The sequence below is a fragment of the Anopheles maculipalpis genome, chromosome 2RL, assembly GCF_943734695.1.
Source record: "Anopheles maculipalpis chromosome 2RL, idAnoMacuDA_375_x, whole genome shotgun sequence".
In the NCBI taxonomy this organism is placed as follows: Eukaryota; Metazoa; Arthropoda; class Insecta; order Diptera; family Culicidae; genus Anopheles; species Anopheles maculipalpis.
Genome location: NC_064871.1, coordinates 44468047 through 44485143, shown reverse-complemented (window position 1 = coordinate 44485143; position 17097 = coordinate 44468047). Strand labels below are relative to the sequence as shown.

At 45.1% G+C, this 17097-nt stretch overlaps 4 protein-coding genes across 4 annotated transcripts in view; 2 read left to right on the top strand and 2 right to left on the bottom strand.

Annotated features, from left to right (window-relative positions):
- LOC126558958 (soma ferritin) overlaps window positions 1-17097 on the bottom strand; it is a 203505-nt gene that overhangs the window by 53339 nt on the left and 133069 nt on the right. The window lies entirely within an intron of this gene.
- LOC126558207 (5-aminolevulinate synthase, erythroid-specific, mitochondrial) lies at window positions 5436-7245 on the top strand. Its single transcript, XM_050214174.1, has one exon. The coding sequence runs from the start codon at window positions 5493-5495 to the stop codon at window positions 7239-7241; it is 1749 nt and encodes a 582-aa protein (XP_050070131.1). The 5' UTR covers window positions 5436-5492; the 3' UTR covers window positions 7242-7245.
- LOC126558563 (protein SEC13 homolog) lies at window positions 8988-9980 on the top strand. The gene has a single exon (XM_050214596.1). The coding sequence runs from the start codon at window positions 9005-9007 to the stop codon at window positions 9974-9976; it is 972 nt and encodes a 323-aa protein (XP_050070553.1). The 5' UTR covers window positions 8988-9004; the 3' UTR covers window positions 9977-9980.
- LOC126567161 (helicase SKI2W) lies at window positions 11046-16553 on the bottom strand. Its single transcript, XM_050223394.1, has 5 exons — window positions 16542-16553; window positions 14132-16477; window positions 12990-13758; window positions 12735-12913; window positions 11046-11431 (listed from the first exon to the last, which is right to left on the bottom strand). Exons 1-5 carry the CDS (start codon window positions 16551-16553, stop codon window positions 11069-11071), a joined length of 3669 nt encoding a protein of 1222 aa, XP_050079351.1. The 3' UTR covers window positions 11046-11068.

The following is a 17097-nucleotide window of genomic DNA, read 5'->3' as shown; positions in this document are numbered from 1 at the left end:
TGGTCAAGTAGTCGCTGGCAGTTTGTAGTGAACCTTCACCATCCACGGAACAGTTTCACCGCTGACGAGATTTCTTTTCCCGACGTGTGCGTGTTGTTAAAGTCTCCATAGCAACAAGGGCTTGTTTGAACAGAGCGGACAAAAAAGTAGGTTGACAAATCGAAAGCTTCACGTTCCTCGCGAGGAACCGCTTGTGTACATGTGCGTGTGTATGAGGGTGCTGAACAATTTTTAGATAAAATTTGACTATTTGTGGTGTCAAACATATTCTATACTCATAGAGAACAAATAAGGACACAATCGTTTTCCAACAGCTTTTCGTAGTAGGTAAAGCGGCTCCAGTTCATTGTCCGATAGGTTTCGGTAGGTGATGCAATGCCACACCATGTGTTAAGGACTAATGATTGAGAGAGTGACTAATGATCGTGTTGTGAAGAATTGTGTGTGAAAGGTAAACCTCGTCAATTAGCTCCAACGGTTCGATAAGGGCTTGCTTGCCTTACTCGCCTATCGGTCAGCCAAAGGGACCAGTATTTTACATGAAATAGATCAGCTGGTAGCGTTAAGTTGTTTTAAGTTGAGGTAGCAGAGTGAAAATCCTCAAACCACCTTCTCCTATCTTACCTTTGTAACCTTTGCTGACTTGCTGTCCGACGCACTCTATACTGCCCTTGTACGATAATCTCTTGGGTATTTTGCAAGAAAAGCAGTACGCTCAATGATTCAGTGCCCTAACCAATCAGAGAAGCTCCATCGAAGCGTGATACCTTGCGATAGGTTTTATTTCCTTGTTTTTGGTAATGAACCCTCACCCCGGACTGTCAGTTATTCCCATTAAGCTTATTTTTCAAAAGAAAGTATTATGCTCCTGTAACTCTAATCTTTATGCCGAACGCAATGGACTTTTGGCAGCAAAGTTATAACAATCTGCTTTGTTTGACTATTTGCTGCTCACTACAAGTCCGCAAGGAGAATTGCATTACTGATAAGATACCCTTTTTTGTGGTTGAATAGAAAAAAAACCATAGTAATAAAATGTATCCATCGTTGAGTGGTTATTCCTTTGAGCCAATCTGCTACTCACTTGCATTACGTACAAAGTCTTTATCTATTCCTTCGTATAGTTAAAATAACTTTTTTTTTTCTACTCGTGGTACTTCAATATATCGAAAAGCTTCTCAACCTTGAGCAAACTGTTTAAATTAGGTATCACGTTTCAAGTAGAAATATCTGTATAATAACTCCTCAAGCAGAATGACTTGACAAATTGCGTTTGCGAACATGCGGTGCCATTGATGACCGTGCATATTTTTACGACGTTTGCTGCCGTTTTAATTCAGTTCTGAAATGCCACAATTGGGTGTACGCAGAAGTTAACAATTTGTTTATGAATAGCACCAGAATATTTGCTTTGTTTGAGAATAAAATTATTAGTAAATTGCACATTGTAGTGAAAGGTTTTGTGTGGTGCTGGAGTTTTTTTTTTCATGGATGTCGCCACTCATTTGTAGTATAGTAGATGGTAAAGTAAAGTATAATACCAGGACCGGGGATTGAATCGTATGCGATACCAGGGATCTGCCTCGCTTGGTTCCAGGGACAGATTATCCGGCTATATAGTGTACATAAGTAGACTTGATCTAGCAAGCCGATATATGGACGACATTTAAAAAAAAAGTTTGTATAATTCAGTCGTGTTTTCACAGATGGCGCCACTGACTTGCACATGGTGTTTAGAAGAAGAGAAATGGTGAATAACGTGCCATTTGCAGTTTGATCCTTAACCATGAAATGCTCTTAATCGTGAAACAACATAAAGAAAACCTTTCAGATATAGGATTATAAACAGTTTTGTTGCTTATTGTAAAATATAAACTATTGACTTTCAATTCTATTCATACTGATCAACCTGCAGTTAGTTGCTTTTCGATTTCAAATGCACACATAGTTTCCTGTTCGTAAGCCGCAAGGCCAGACAAAATCCATTCGTTTTTTTTTTATCTCATGGCCATGTTTATCTGGTCTGGTCGGGAAATGGTTGCGTTTAGCTGAAGCTAGGTTTGCTCACAAAGATAATTTGGGTCATGTTGTTGATGTGTGATCAGCAACGTTACTGTATCGATTATTTCTTAGATAATAATAGATAAAATTGTTATTTCTGCCAAGTTCCAATACTTATTCCTTCACAGTTCAGCCAAAAAGGAGTCGTTTTTGCTAAAGTTTTAAAGATGATGTCTACTTTTCCCACTTAATCCACTCAGAAAACAAACAATACACCTATCGACTAATAAGAAAGTGTGTTTATTTCGCAACACACACAAGCACAAACACGCGAAGTTATTGTGGCTAGAAAATAAATTTGTTCAAACGGCGGTATGCCATCTAGATGGATGGGTTCTCTGTTTGAACTGTACGCTTTACCGCCTAGCTTCTTAGTACAAGTGCCATTTTTCTTCCTTTTGCTTCTTTATCAACACAGTTGTGTCGTTCGTTTGACACTTCCTTAACGTTGCACGCCATATTAACGAACAAAATTAAGCATTCACCATTTGCTAGAGGAAGAATCGATACAAATACTCGATCGCGATTATTGACACGCGCGCGTTCGGTGGCCCTCGACCCGATAAGAAATTACTTATCCGCACGAAACCCATTCAAGCCATTCGAACTTGATTGGCGGTATTGGTTCGTGCAGCAAAGACACGGGGTGTTATTAAAATTCATCATCATCGCCCTCAAAATCGTGCCTTCTTTTTGTATTCCTGCGCTTGTGACCTTGTGTGCCATGCCGCACTGTCAAAGGGTGACCAGAAGGCTAACATTTTTCCCTTTGGTCAGTTGTTGGTCCGTTTTCACCAAGTGTACAGAGCTTCCAACTGCAAGAGTACTATCTATTCTGGTGGGTGGCAATGATTCCGAAGGTGAGCTTTTTCCTGACCGTACACTGACACTGACCGTAAAGACACATCATCCGGCTGGAAGCGATCAGCACTATCTATTTGTGCCGTGTGCGCTATGCCTGGCAGCATAATCGCCACCACCTTGTGAGAGCAGATTAAGAAGAGATCATTAGGGAGACCATAACCACCAAGCACAGGAGTGTTGGAAATCTGTCTGGAGCTGTTCGGGGTGGCTTGCAGATTGACGACGACAACTGGCTGGTTGGTTACGGGTATATAAAACGATTGCCACCTAGTGCGTCGATCGACAGTTGCCGATCTGGTGCGGATCGTGGTTCGCGTATAGCGTATATAGTAGTGGCGGCTCTTTCGTTTTATTCAGCGCGACCTCACCTGATGCTTTGTTGCGAGCATAACTGGAACTATAGAAACCGTTTGTGAATGTGTGTTTGCGTGTGATCTCCCACTCTTAGCATCTAAACCTTTGTGAATGTGCCCTGTGTTAGGCCCTCACAGTGTGACCTGTGGCGTGTTGTGTGTGGTTTGCAGTACCGGTGGTGGTAATTCTTGGCTGGCCGTTGGCTGAAGGTACCAGGACGTTTCGAAAGTTTTAAGCCCTCCAGAAGTGAACGCTGAACGGTGGAACGGCCGTGCCGTTGGTTGCGTTAGTATCGCAGCAATTTAAGTGCCAAACGATCGTCGAAACCATAATTTGTCCGTTTGCCCCGTTCAGAGTGTTATTTGCTATTGAAAGTGCACATACAAATGTTGCCTGTCCTTCTTGTGGCACATTTTACATACAACTGTTCTACGTTTACGGACAGAAAATCCTCTCTGAATCTGCTTGTGATCCTCCATCGATCGTTACATCTCTAAAGTAAGGAATTGTTGCTAACGATCGCCTCAATATGCTACAGGTTGGTTATACCGTTATAATGCTATGATCTTGAGGTGCAAAAAAAAAAGAAAAGCTTCTTTAAAGTCGTTAACGTACCTGTCTAACCTATAAAGTGTCACGTGTGATTTAAGGTTTACATTTTTGAAGAATTTGCATAAATGTTGTTTAAACCGTGAGCTAGTGCCGGCAAATTGCTTGTACACAGCCCATTGGTCAGTAAACTTGTTTCAAATATCATGAAAATACTACGGATTGAGGCTCAACAATTCTCGGTCTGTCATTACTGGCTTTCCTTGACTTAGATTAGCCGGTGATGTATAGTCAGTTCTCTGACGGTTCATATCGCATTCGATATCCGGTTCTGCCGTTGAAAATTTTGCGCCCCTTCTGTCTCGAACCCAAATTGTAGAGCCACAAATCGAAGACGAAGAACTCATATTCGTAAGGTTAATGAATTTGTTTCGCGTTTTCATTATATTTTTCTATGTCCTGGCGATCCACTTAACTGTTCTTAGTGTTTTATTCAATATTATGCACAAATTATAATAATTATTAATATTATCCCTACATCTCTGAGCGGTTAAGTCAGAGATCGTGAGGTACTTCTTCGATTAATTTTAAAACATCATCCCCTCCCTCCGTGGTGTAAAACAAGAACATCGAATCGGCGGGTGTCATCGGGTCCTTGGCAGAATAAGGTTTTGTGAAATTCGGAAATGATCCAGAGGTTCGTAAAAAAACATACCCGAACGTCTGTGTGCTAACCTTGGAATTGGTTTTGCCAAATTGGACCCAAGCGCCAGATCATATACAGTGACGTACGACAGTTTAAGATCACCTGCTGCTGTGCATAACTTAAGAAAGAGATTGTGAAGTCAAAATTAAACGAATCCAATCGAATGTTTTTGTTACACAAAACCCTCAAACCGATATCTGCAATTTTTAAGCAACAGAGTAATTTGAGAAAAAGCACTTACTGACGTCGATAAAGGATGTTGCCTGATGTTCGGTAAAAAAAGCTAATTTCAATTGCCATCCAAATTTATTCTACTTTGTTGTGCATACTGTACATATTGTTCCGTTAATCGGAAACGCTTACGAGTGGAGTTGAATGTATGGATATCTTCAGATAGATATAGAGGCTTTCAGGCAAAGAACTGACCTTTGCCCTCAGTTGATCATAACTAACATTGGAAGCAAGTAAAAACATTTTCTCTCTAAAAGATTATTGCTGTGACTTAGAACTCCGCCAGCCCGTTGGCCTTGACTGCTCGCTCAGAACTTAATTTAATGTAAGCAAATCACAAGCTGTCGCAGAATTGAGAAGAAGTTGCTTCACACTACACTCCTGAATGCCAGATGACGCAAATAAAGAGGGTCTTGACGCGTTATTTTTTACTCATGAACCCGCCCCATGGCCACTGTAAAGAATTTGCAATTCGAATGTTTGTTTTGGCAAATTGTGTGTGACCCAACTCAGCTCGTTCGGTATAATTTGAATCGTTTTACCTTTGCCTTTTTTTTTGCCCCCAACTTTAGCTAGTTGCCATCTTCCTAAAGGTCGTACGGAATGTTACTTTCGATGTAAATATTTATACGCTGTTCGCTGAAACCCAGTCTCGCCTTTTTCTTTGCAGCTCTTCAATTTAACCACCTCCCAGTTCGTCGCACGCACGGTAAGCAGCATTAAGAAGATGCCTTGCCCGTTCTTGACCCGTCTCAGCACCAGCTACGTGCGCAATTATGCTCCGGCCCTGCTCAAGGCGTACGGTGCCCAGTGTCCGGTGGTGCAGCGTACCATCTCCTCGCTGCAGGGTTCGCAGGCCGCTACTGGAGCTGCCGGTGGTGGTAGCGCTAGCGGTGGTGGTTCCGCAGGACCTCAGGATGTTGTTTCAAAGAAGGAAACTTCGACCGAGGCACGTCGCAATCTGAGCTCGATGCAACAACCGAAACCGATGCGGTCGGAACCGGCGGCGAGCAAGCCGGTGGCGAAAAAGTGCCCATTCCTGAGTACGGCGGCCCCGCACGTGAAGGAGCTCGGGGCGGAAAGTGTGGAAGTGCCGACGGAGCGTACGTTCCAGTACGAGGATTTCTTCCACGAGCAGATCCTGCGCAAGAAGCAGGACCACTCGTACCGGGTGTTTAAGAAGGTGAATCGGCTGGCGGCTGAAGGTCAATTTCCGCGTGCGCTCGAGTATTCCTGGGGCGAACGTCCGATTACGGTGTGGTGCTCGAACGATTACCTTGGCATGTCGTGCCATCCGGAGGTAAAGCAAGCGGTCGCGGATGCGCTCGAAACGTACGGTACTGGGGCCGGTGGTACGCGGAACATTTCCGGCAACTCGATGAACCACGAAAACCTGGAACGTCGGCTGGCGGAGCTGCATCAGAAGGAGAGCGCACTCCTCTTTACCTCGTGCTTTGTGGCCAACGATTCGACGCTGTTTACGCTCGCGAAGGCACTGCCCGGTTGCCACATCTTTTCCGACGCCGGGAACCATGCGTCGATGATACAGGGCATCCGGAACAGTGGTGTACCGAAGCACATCTTCCGCCACAACGATCCGTCCCATCTTCGCGAACTGTTGCAGCGTGTCGATCGATCGTTGCCGAAAATTGTCGCATTCGAAACGGTCCACTCGATGACGGGTGCAGTCTGCCCGCTGGAGGAGCTGTGTGACATTGCGCACGAGTACGGTGCGCTGACGTTTGTGGACGAGGTGCACGCGGTCGGCCTGTACGGGGAGCACGGTGCCGGAATTGGTGAGCGGGAAGGACAGCTGCACAATATGGACATTATTTCCGGTACGCTCGGAAAGGCGTTCGGCAATGTGGGCGGTTACATTGCCGGGACGTCGCTGCTGGTGGACATGATCCGGTCGTATGCGGCCGGATTCATTTTTACCACCTCGCTGCCACCGACGGTACTGTGCGGTGCGCTGAAAGCGGTGGACATTCTCGCATCGGAGGAGGGTCGTCGCCTGCGTGCCCGTCATCAGGAGAATGTGCGCTATCTGCGCCAGCGGCTGCAGGAGGAAGGGTTCCCGGTGGAACATACGCCCAGCCACATCATACCGGTCAAGATTGGCAATCCGCGCCAATGTACGGAGGTGTCGGACCAGATGATTCAACGCTTCGGGCATTACGTGCAGGCAATCAACTATCCGACCGTGGCACGCGGTGAGGAGAAGCTTCGGCTGGCTCCGACGCCTCACCATACGCGTGCCATGATGGATGAGATGGTGCGCGACATGAAGGTGGTGTGGCAGGATCTGCAGATGCCGCTGGCCGGCAAACCCTGCACGGAGGAGTGTGCGTTCTGCCGAAAGCCGCTGCTGTTCGACCGGTTCGAGGCACGTACCAGCGCTACGGCGGCCAGCTGTGCCCGGGAGCTAAACTGCCAGATACCGAACTGTCCGCAGATTGCTGCCGTGGCCAATTGAAAAGGGTGGTTGCTAGCTTCGGTGTTGGGAAAGCAGTGGCAATGGCATATCGTGCGTAGCAAAATGGCGTAAGCTTACCTTTTGGGACGTAATCTCTATCTCCGGTTTGTTCCTGTGGACAGGAGTGGCTCTCCACTGTCTCTTTTTATCTGTCTATCCGCTAGATTAATGTGTATGTGTGAATAGGTGCAAATTGAACGTTGTTCACTGTTGTAACTGGCCTTGTTACTATTGTTGGTTGTTACTTCCGGCGTGCATGGGAGTGAGGGAGTCATGCAGAGCCTGGCATTTGAGCTACCGTTGATTATTAAAATCGGTGTGTGCGTGTGGTTTTTAAGGCCACTCGCTCTCTTGCTAAAAACACCGGCCTATTGGCCCATCCTTCATTCCAGTTCTAGTTACCGAGTTTATTATTTGTTTGTTTGATTGTTTTATTTATTTCACCCGCGACCAGCAAAGCGGTCTGTCCTTCGTGGGAATGTTTGATGAATCGAATCGAAATTACTATCTGTGTTTTTTTAGGAGCTTTACGTCGATATGTCATTGACAATAAAATAGTAATCGAATCAAAAATGTCTATTCCACAAAATGCATACTTATATACGGTCGGCTAATAAATGTGAATTCAAATGTGAATGGGGTACATATTGATACTTAGATTTTGTGTTTTTGAAAATGTCCGAATTGAACAAATAAATAAGAAATATGAAGACGATGTTCCTCTTGCAGATGGGTGTTTCCTTTCATAATTCAGAGCAGGAAGAACTGCCAAACGAGTGGAAACTGGATGTTATACATCCAGTACACAAAAAGAACGACAAGCTGAACTGAGCTAACAGTCCAGAATGCTGCCTATAAGATCCTGTCTCCAGACTAGCGATTCTTGCTACAGATTTCGACGGAAGCTGTCAAGCTAGTTTTTTTTGGAGGAAAGCACCAGAACCCTGGGCATTCCTGTAGAGGAAACGGATAGACGACCTGGCAATTTCTACGCGACGTGCTCTACCCTGAGCAGGCCAAGAAGAAGAACTAGCAAGAGTTCTCTCAAGACTCGGAAAGGAATACCCATCTTTTGGAGAAGACATTTCAATAATATTATAGCACATAAGTATACTTAGTTCAGTAATATGAGAATTTCTAGACGTTGCATAAGATAGTCGTTCCACGTATATGTGTCATCTTTGCGATCGTCTACTAAGCATCCACATCACTTACAGCAGATCAAAATGAACTGTCAGTATTTTGTGTTGCTCTCCAATAATTTTTAATATCTTCTTCTTCTTCTTATTGGCATAATGACCTCTAAGGTCATGCCGGCCATCAAATGGCTTACTAGACTGCCGATACTACGTAGTTGGTTAGTCAGGCCTCACTACGAGAAAACGGTCCGGATGGGATTTGAGCCCCGGTTATGCCATTTGAAGACCGGCGCCGCTGTTGTCTAAACCACCGGGCCGGCCTTTTTTTATTATCATTAATCGTGATTCAAACCCATTTTCTCTTTTTAATTTCTTATTTTTACCTTCTTTTGATTTTTCTTACCAAATAATCGATATTGTGCTTTTATATCCGTACGTTTAATTGTCAATTGTGCCGTCCCTCGGGTATCCCTGCGTGCGACGGATTGTCAATAGAGCTGTGTGTTTTGTTCCACGTCAAATATCAGCGGAAAAGGTCGGAAAATATACACACGAAAGCGGCAGTAGATAAATCTGTCCTTTGCATTTATTAAAGTACACACACACACAGTTTTCGCCAGAAAAATGGTATCCGTGCTGAATACGATCGACACCGGCCACGAGGACATGATCCACTGTGCCGATGTTGACTACTACGGGCTCCGGTTGGCGACCTGTTCGTCCGACAATTCGGTCAAAATTTTCGACATTAAGAACGGTGCCCAAACGCTAGCGGCCGACCTGAAGGGACACGGTGGCCCAGTGTGGCAGGTTGCCTGGGGCCATCCACGGTACGGTAATGTGCTGGCATCGTGCTCGTACGATCGTAAGGTGATTGTGTGGAAGGAGGCCGGTCCGGGCGATTGGACGAAGTGGTACGAGTACAGCAATCACGACTCTTCCGTTAATTCCGTTGCCTGGGCACCGGCCGAGTATGGGCTGGTACTGGCATGTGGTAGTTCCGACGGTTCGATTTCCATCCTGACAGCGAACGTGGAGGCCGGTTCGTGGGATTGTAAGAAGATCTCGAATGCTCACACGATCGGCTGCAATACGGTGAGCTGGTGTCCGGCAACCGTTCCCGAGCCGGCGTTCGATCAGCGCCCGAGCAAAACGAATCTGGCCGTAAAGCGACTCGTTTCGGGCGGATGCGATAATGCGGTGAAAATTTGGAAGGAGGACGGTGACCGCTGGGAGGAGGAAAAGCGACTCGAGTTACACTCGGACTGGGTGCGGGATGTGGCGTGGGCACCGAGTGTGGGTATGCCGCGGCATCAGATTGCTAGCTGCTCGCAGGATCGGCGCGTTGTAATTTGGACGAGTGATGATCTAGTTAGCTGGCAACCGACTGTGCTGCACAATTTTGACGACGTCGTGTGGAACGTGAGCTGGTCGCTGACGGGCAACATTCTGGGCGTTTCGGGCGGTGACAACAAGGTGAGCCTGTGGAAGGAAACGAGCGAGGGCCAGTGGATCTGCATCAGCGAAGATACGAACAGTGCTTCCGGCGGGGCAGGAGCACAGAACAACTTCATACCGGAACAGCGAACACTGTAGAGGAGGATCGCTCTTACACGTAATAATAGAGAACGTTTGTTTTGGCTTGTGGTATATTCCATTGTAACTAATGTAATCAATAAAGTACTTTTAAAATAGTAAATACAAAAAACCCTTTTTCATGACTAGTTAATGTGACCCGGTTACATGGCTACGCAACATAACTCCGAGATGCTTAGAAACAGGTTCGAATTTACCCGGCTAATGTTTTAAAATTACTGAGAATACAATATAAAAAAAAAACCTTACCCATACCATACCAATCCCCTTATGAGTCGTGTTTCTTTAATCAAGGACCTTAGAGGTCGGTAGTTCCTATCCACATCGGTCGAGTCCAACGGGTCCAGAGGCCTTTTACCAGGTTAATTAGTAAATATCACGGTTAACATTCCTCTGTGCTACAAGATTATGTATCCAGGTATCGCGTCTTGGGCCAAGAAACATTAGAAGATCGTCACTCGTTCGCCCAATGGTAATAGATTTTACAGATGTTCCCGATCTTCCGATTCTGCGATCTCTATGTATACATCTTAGGCTACTGCTGAAGTAACATATATATCATTCACGATCGAACGCCATCTTCTACCAATCCGATATCTTCGCTATTCTCGCGACGACGCTATATTTTCAACTGAATTTAGACTAGTCCGCCTCTTCCGTCCATGTCCACAGATTTAACAAGCTGGATAGATCGGAATCATTCTCATGACAAGATCAGCCTAGCGGTAATCGAGCTCGTAATTGTAGAGGGTTTTTCATTCTCCTTTCTTGCATACTGGGCCAAAACACCAATAAAACAATAATCAAATATATATAATTTACCCTGAAAAGACAACACAGCGCCGAGTTTTAATCTTGGAAAATAAATAAAAACTTATCGCTAAAGCATACGTTAGCGTGATAAAGAACATTTCAAAAATCATCAAAATCTACACACAAAAACTACAACTGTTTACGAAGGGCTGCTAGCGATTAAGAAAATTTTCATTGGAAAATTTGAATATAGATGAACACACAATAATATTGGTAGAATATTGCATTTAATGTGTCTAAAACAAACAAAAAAAAAAAAATCCCCAAATGGACCGGGCGTTACACCTCCCCAATAACGATCGGTGTGCTTGAGGTGTACAAACTGGCCGCAAATACGATATCACGCTTGATCGCATTTGACGCTTCCTCCATCTTGCTGTTCAGCACCGGTTCGCCTATGAGTCGTGCCGCATCCTTCACGTTGCAGAGCGTTTCATTCAGCTGCTGAATGCATCGCACAATGATGCCCTCCTTCACGTCCGTCAGTACCATTATCTCGGCGAACGGTTTGTTACGGGCCCACTCGTACACGACCTCGGTCAGGCCAAAGTTTAGCTCTTCCTTTTTGCACACATCGGTCACACCGTACTGTCGCTCGACCTGAAGGATGTCGTTCTCAACCTCGCGGAACTGTGCTTCGGCCTGGTACGGAGGAGGCAAGTAGAAAAGTTTGTGATTAATATGTTCCGACGCCCAGTGTACAGTGAGTACAGAGAGTAAAAGTCTAGCTACATGTATTTTTAGGTAGATATTAGGCGTTACAACTCGTCTCAACTCGGGAGTCTGCAAACTATGACCTGTGAAAGCCTCATATTTTAAATAAATTTAATTTTAATTAAGCAATAACGCATTCTTCTTCTCTTTTGGAAACGATATTATTTCGTCGAATAATGTGCCAAAAATCCATTAAAAACTCACTGTTTCATTTACAGAATTGTCTCAACAGTATCACTTTTTGTTTTAATTGTTGTTGATCGTGGACGATGGACGGTGGGGAAATTTCAAGCGTGATTGGATGAAAGGGAGGCAAAAGCTCATGTTAAGATTATACATAAGTTGTTTGTTTGTGAAATGAGACCAACCGTCAAAGGAGTAGGGCTTGTCGATGTGAGTCATAATTTTCGTTAAATGATAGGTCAACATATTTGGATACAATGCCTAGCCCAATGGAAGCAATGAAGCTTCCGGCCTGAATATATCTCTAGCGACAAGTGCTGAGAGATTGATCAAAAAGAGCTAATAGGACCTAAGGTTCAGTTCGTAACATGACAAATGATCCTATGTTTGTAAAATCAATATTGAATTATCTAGTAGTTCAGATCGACCGACTCCAGGTAGTGTAGTGTCCCCTATTCTGGCTGTTAGATCAAACGTATCGAAAAGTGTCCAAAGAAAAATGACTAGGTGTGCTATAAGTATCAAGCGGAAATTTACTACCTTACGGCACCAAATGTTACAGACCCTTGAAAGTCGCGAAGTCTAGAGCACCATTTAAGTAGAAACTCCTTAAAAGTGAAGTGGAGGCGTACCGCCTTTTAAGTAAAGTAAATATACATTCTCACGTCCAAGCGCTAGAATGGTGAAATTTGCTGCTAGTGACTAAACTAGGATCAAAACCATGCTTCTCACTATACTGAACAGTCTCTTCTTACTTAGGCACAACTCGAACTATGCTGCAAATGAACTATTGACTGCTATGACACACTGCTTTAACTCGTTTTATGCTGGTTTAGATATTATATCATCTGTGTGGATCATAAGTTGCAGACAAAAAAAGAAATAAGTAAATAAACGAAAGCCCTCGAGAGAGCACCAAGACAATAGTAACTCTTGGCGCCCAAAAATTGCCCGAAAACTCGCTTTTGACCCTAAAAATTTGTACCTAGTTACTTTCGGTACTCACTAAGGCAAGCGGCACGCAAAGTAGACTGCCACACTTTCTTACCTTCTGCAGTGTTTCGGTAAGCTTTGGCTGGACGTCCGTTTTGGCTTGAAACACCAAACTCGATAGTAGGGCTGCAATTTCGGCTGGCTGCAGATCGGTCAGTATGTTGCGCATTACCAGCTCCGTTATCATCAGCTCGTTCTGTCCCATCTCGCATGCAACCCGACCCTTCATGGTCACTGAAAAGATAATATCCGAATGATGGCAAATACACACTTACTATCCCGGGACATGGCCGGTTCATCCTATATCTACCTTGCTGCATCTCATCGATGTACTTAAGTTCCTGCAGGACCTGCAACTTTCGCCGATAGTCAGGATACAGGGACATACTTTCATACGATGCCTGATACTTAAGTTCGTACAGCTTCCGTTCGAGCTGCTTCCGATCGAATACGAGCGCAAATTCGTGCTCAAAGCCGGCAATGTTTGTATACGGCACCCAGGGGTTTAACTGATTCTGGGCAACTTTTAGATGCTGCCACAGCGTCAAACTCGTAAGATCGTGCTGGAATCGTACGCACTCTAGTGCATCGGTAATGGAGCCGGCTTCTAGTACCTTCGCGTTCAGCTCGGCTAAACTGGCGACAGCTGCCACGGTCGCTTGGGATGGTGGTGCATCACGAAACCGTGGAATAAGGCGATTTTCCCAGCTGCGGATAATGTTGCTGGCATCGCACTTGATCGTATGCTTGGTCACCTCGATTAGGTTTGATGGACGAAGGGTGAGGACGCAGTGTCCACCGACACCTTCGGGGTTGAACGTTTTATAAGGATATGCTAGCGATAGCATCTGATGCCACAGTGTTCCTCGGTCGAGCGATTCCGGGTGGGATGTGTCGATCGACTTTTGCTGCGCCTGTTCATGGTCCAGCACCAGTACAACGAGCTTCATGTCCATGTGGGATTGTACCGTAACGGAGAGCAACAGTCCGAGCTTGTTGTAATGATGCCGATCCGTCGCTACTACCACACGGCCCACTTTCAGCTCATTGATCGCTTTCGGTTGGCACAGTAGTTTGGGCTGAAATGTTTAAATGAGGAAAATAAAACTAGTTTTTCCCGGGTGATCTCTTACTCATCTTTACCCTAGGAACAAAATCTCACTTCTCGCTACAATGAGACGCACGTGCTCACTATAGTGAGAAGTGAGATTTGATTCTTAGGATATGACTCACTCTTTTCTGATTATTCTCACTTGAGAAGACTAGCTCACTCACTCACTCATTTCAGTTCATACTCACTCACCAATTCAGTCACCCATTGTGCCGACCCTAGGTATTACTCTTCATGAAAATCTTGAAAGAGTGAGTGAATGATTTAAATCTCTTTTCCCATTCTTCTTTTGCGATTTAAATCATTAAAAAGAGTAAATTTTCTGGTCACTAATTACCTACCATAAGCTCATTCCACAGACCAATGTACACGTTGGCCGCTTCGTAAAACTCACACAAAGGTTTCAGATTGTCGCTCAACTTACTCATCGCCGAAATCTTCTCCTGCACTTTGCTCAGCTCCAGCTTACTCTTAGGCATCTCCTGCCGTTTGCCAAACTCCCGGAAGCTGTGCAACATCATATTCTCCACCGAAACCAGCTCCACCCGCAACAGGTACAGCATCATCGCGTACGTTAGCCGGAATTGTGATTCCAAGCGTATCGGTTTGCCAAGTATCATCGTTTTTAGTTCCGCATCGGTGGGTAACATTTGCTTGCAGAGAATAATGACCGTACCGGTTTTGTCGAGCCCACGTCGCCCGGCCCGGCCTGCCATCTGGGTGTATTCCGATGGTTGCAGCGTACGTACATTTTGTCCATCGAACTTGCGCGTACTATCGAAAATGACTGTACGGGCAGGCATATTCACACCCATCGCAAACGTTTCCGTAGCAAAGAGAATTTTGACCAACCCACGGGCAAACAGCATCTCAACGATCTCCTTCAGAATGGGCAGTATCCCGCTATGGTGAATGCCGATACCACGCTCGAGACAGGTTTGCATCTGTATGACCTGTGGCAGGGCACGATCGGGTGGAATTAGTCGTTGCAAGCACTGCTGGAAGAAGGATGTGATGGCGTACTTTTCCCGCGCCGTCGTAAGATCGCAGGACATTAGTGCTTCCGCATTGTTATCGCATCGGTTGCGAGATAGTGTGAACGCTACCACCGGAAGCTTCTCTTTTTTTTGCAAATGCTGAATCAAACCGACCCATAGGGTTTGTTCCTGCCGTTGACTGTATGGACCACCGGATCGGTGGGTGGCATTTTTTGCTTGCCTCGCGTCGCAACTTTCCTTTGCCCGCTGGTAACCTTGCGCCAGGAACTGGCTGTGCTCGTTTACGATCAGGAAGGAATCGTCCTTCGATTTACCACCGAATCCCGTGTACAGATAGTGTTCGAGTGGTACCGGCCGCTTCGCAGTGCTTACGACCCAGACACGTTTCTGCTTCGTTTTTCCCACCCAGTTCGCAAATTCGAGCGTGTTTGGTACGGTGGCACTCAGCATCACGATACACACGTGATCGGGCAGCAGGATTAGCACCTCTTCCCACACGTGCCCCCGATCGGAATCGGTAATGTAGTGCACCTCGTCGAAGATGACGTACTCCAGGTCGCGCGTAATATCGCTCCCACAGTATAGCATCGAGCGCAGAATCTCTGTCGTCATGATGAGACAGGATGCGGTCGGATCGATCTGGATGTCCCCGGTAATAAGGCCCACGTCCTGGAAGGTGGTCTTGAAGTCGCGATACTTTTGATTCGACAATGCTTTTATCGGAGACGTGTAGATCGTTTTTGTCATGTGCTTCTTGGACAGGGCGATCGCATACTCGGCCACAACCGTTTTACCCGCGGACGTGTGTGCCGCCACAAACACGTGACTGTGCTCTTCGAGCTTCAGGATCGCCTGCTTCTGGAAGATGTCCAGCTCGAACGGAAAGCGATGCGCCATGACCGGGATTTTGACATAAAAATCATCCACCGGTTTGGAAATGTCGATCATTTCGGCCCAATCGGCCGTCTCGATGGCATTGTTGGTGATGTTGGAAATTTTCAGCACCTGTCCCACTGTTGGTTCCTTGTTTTCCTGATGGTTCCTTGGTTCCTTGTCCAATAGCAAACTCTCCTCATTGATATCAGCCGGAAGATTGTGCAGCTCATTAGGTGTTGCATTCTTTTCACGCTGTTCATCCAACAACAGATCAAAACTATCCTCTTGTGCGATCGCTGACAAAAGATCGATCACACCACCTTCGTCAGAGTCTTCGTTTTGCTTGCCTTCGGTACCGCTCTCGGCAAACGTAACACCTGTAGCGAAACCCGGTGGACATGATTTCAGATTTCCAGTCTCAAACATCAGACTCGGCACCAAGTTGGCGAGCATTGCTTCCGGTTCATCGAATCCACCGGGCCAAAAGGGAAAGTACGAGGCAGATCCACGGATGTTATCGAGCGATTCGGTCGGTTCACGCTGTAGGGACATGGAATTTTTGGCAGTCGAGCCCGCATTCTGCACCGCCGTTTCGACAAAGTCCAACACCTTTCCCGTTTCAGGGCACCGTTCGGGCACGATACGCGTTATTATGGGTGCATGTGGAACATTGTACAGCTGGTCGGGGGATGGATGTCGTGGTTCAAAGTAAGGTTTCGGTTCGTGTATCGGGATTTTCGGCTCAAGAATGAAAGCTCGCAACACATCTTCCGTGTCCTCGATGATTGGTGGCGGTTCGGACAGCCACGCCGGCTAGAACAATAATCGGTTGAAAATGTAAGGAATACTGCGTACAATATGAACGGTGCAAAATTACATCGAAACTCATTGTTTTTTTCGCGGTTTTGTGGTGGTTTTTCGAACGGAAAAATATGTGTAGAATTCTATTTCATCCGGTACCACACGGCAAATAAAATTTGTTGTGATTCTTCGCCCTTATTGATGTTTTTGTTAATTTCAATGACTTATCCTATTGACAAAATTGCCTTAATAACCACTACTAAGGTTCTTTTCAATATAAATTTGCCTTAGTTGGCTGATTTACATCGATTTTGTCAATAGGGAACAATTGTTATTTACAGCTTGTGGTTGAGTACTGCAGCTGTACGCTGTTGTTTGTTATTCGTTTGAAATGACTGTTAGATAGATTTGATGAAAAGAAATGTATGTATGCAACTTCTTTTGTTTTGTAAATATATATAAATACAATTCCTTTATGAATTTTATATATATATATATATATATATATATATATATATATATATATATATATATATATATATATATATATATATATATATATATATATATATATATATATATATATATATATATATATATATATATATATATATATATAAGACGATTTATTG

Coding starts and splice junctions, on each gene's coding strand:
- LOC126567161 (XM_050223394.1), bottom strand. Junction 13,759..14,131: donor GTCTGTGGAATGAGCTTATG/GTAGGTAATTAG, acceptor TAAACATTTCAG/CCCAAACTACTGTGCCAACC. Junction 12,914..12,989: donor CATCGATGAGATGCAGCAAG/GTAGATATAGGA, acceptor TTATCTTTTCAG/TGACCATGAAGGGTCGGGTT.
- LOC126558563 (XM_050214596.1), top strand. CDS start 9,005: ATGGTATCCGTGCTGAATACGATCGACACCGGCCACGAGGACATGATC.
- LOC126558207 (XM_050214174.1), top strand. CDS start 5,493: ATGCCTTGCCCGTTCTTGACCCGTCTCAGCACCAGCTACGTGCGCAAT.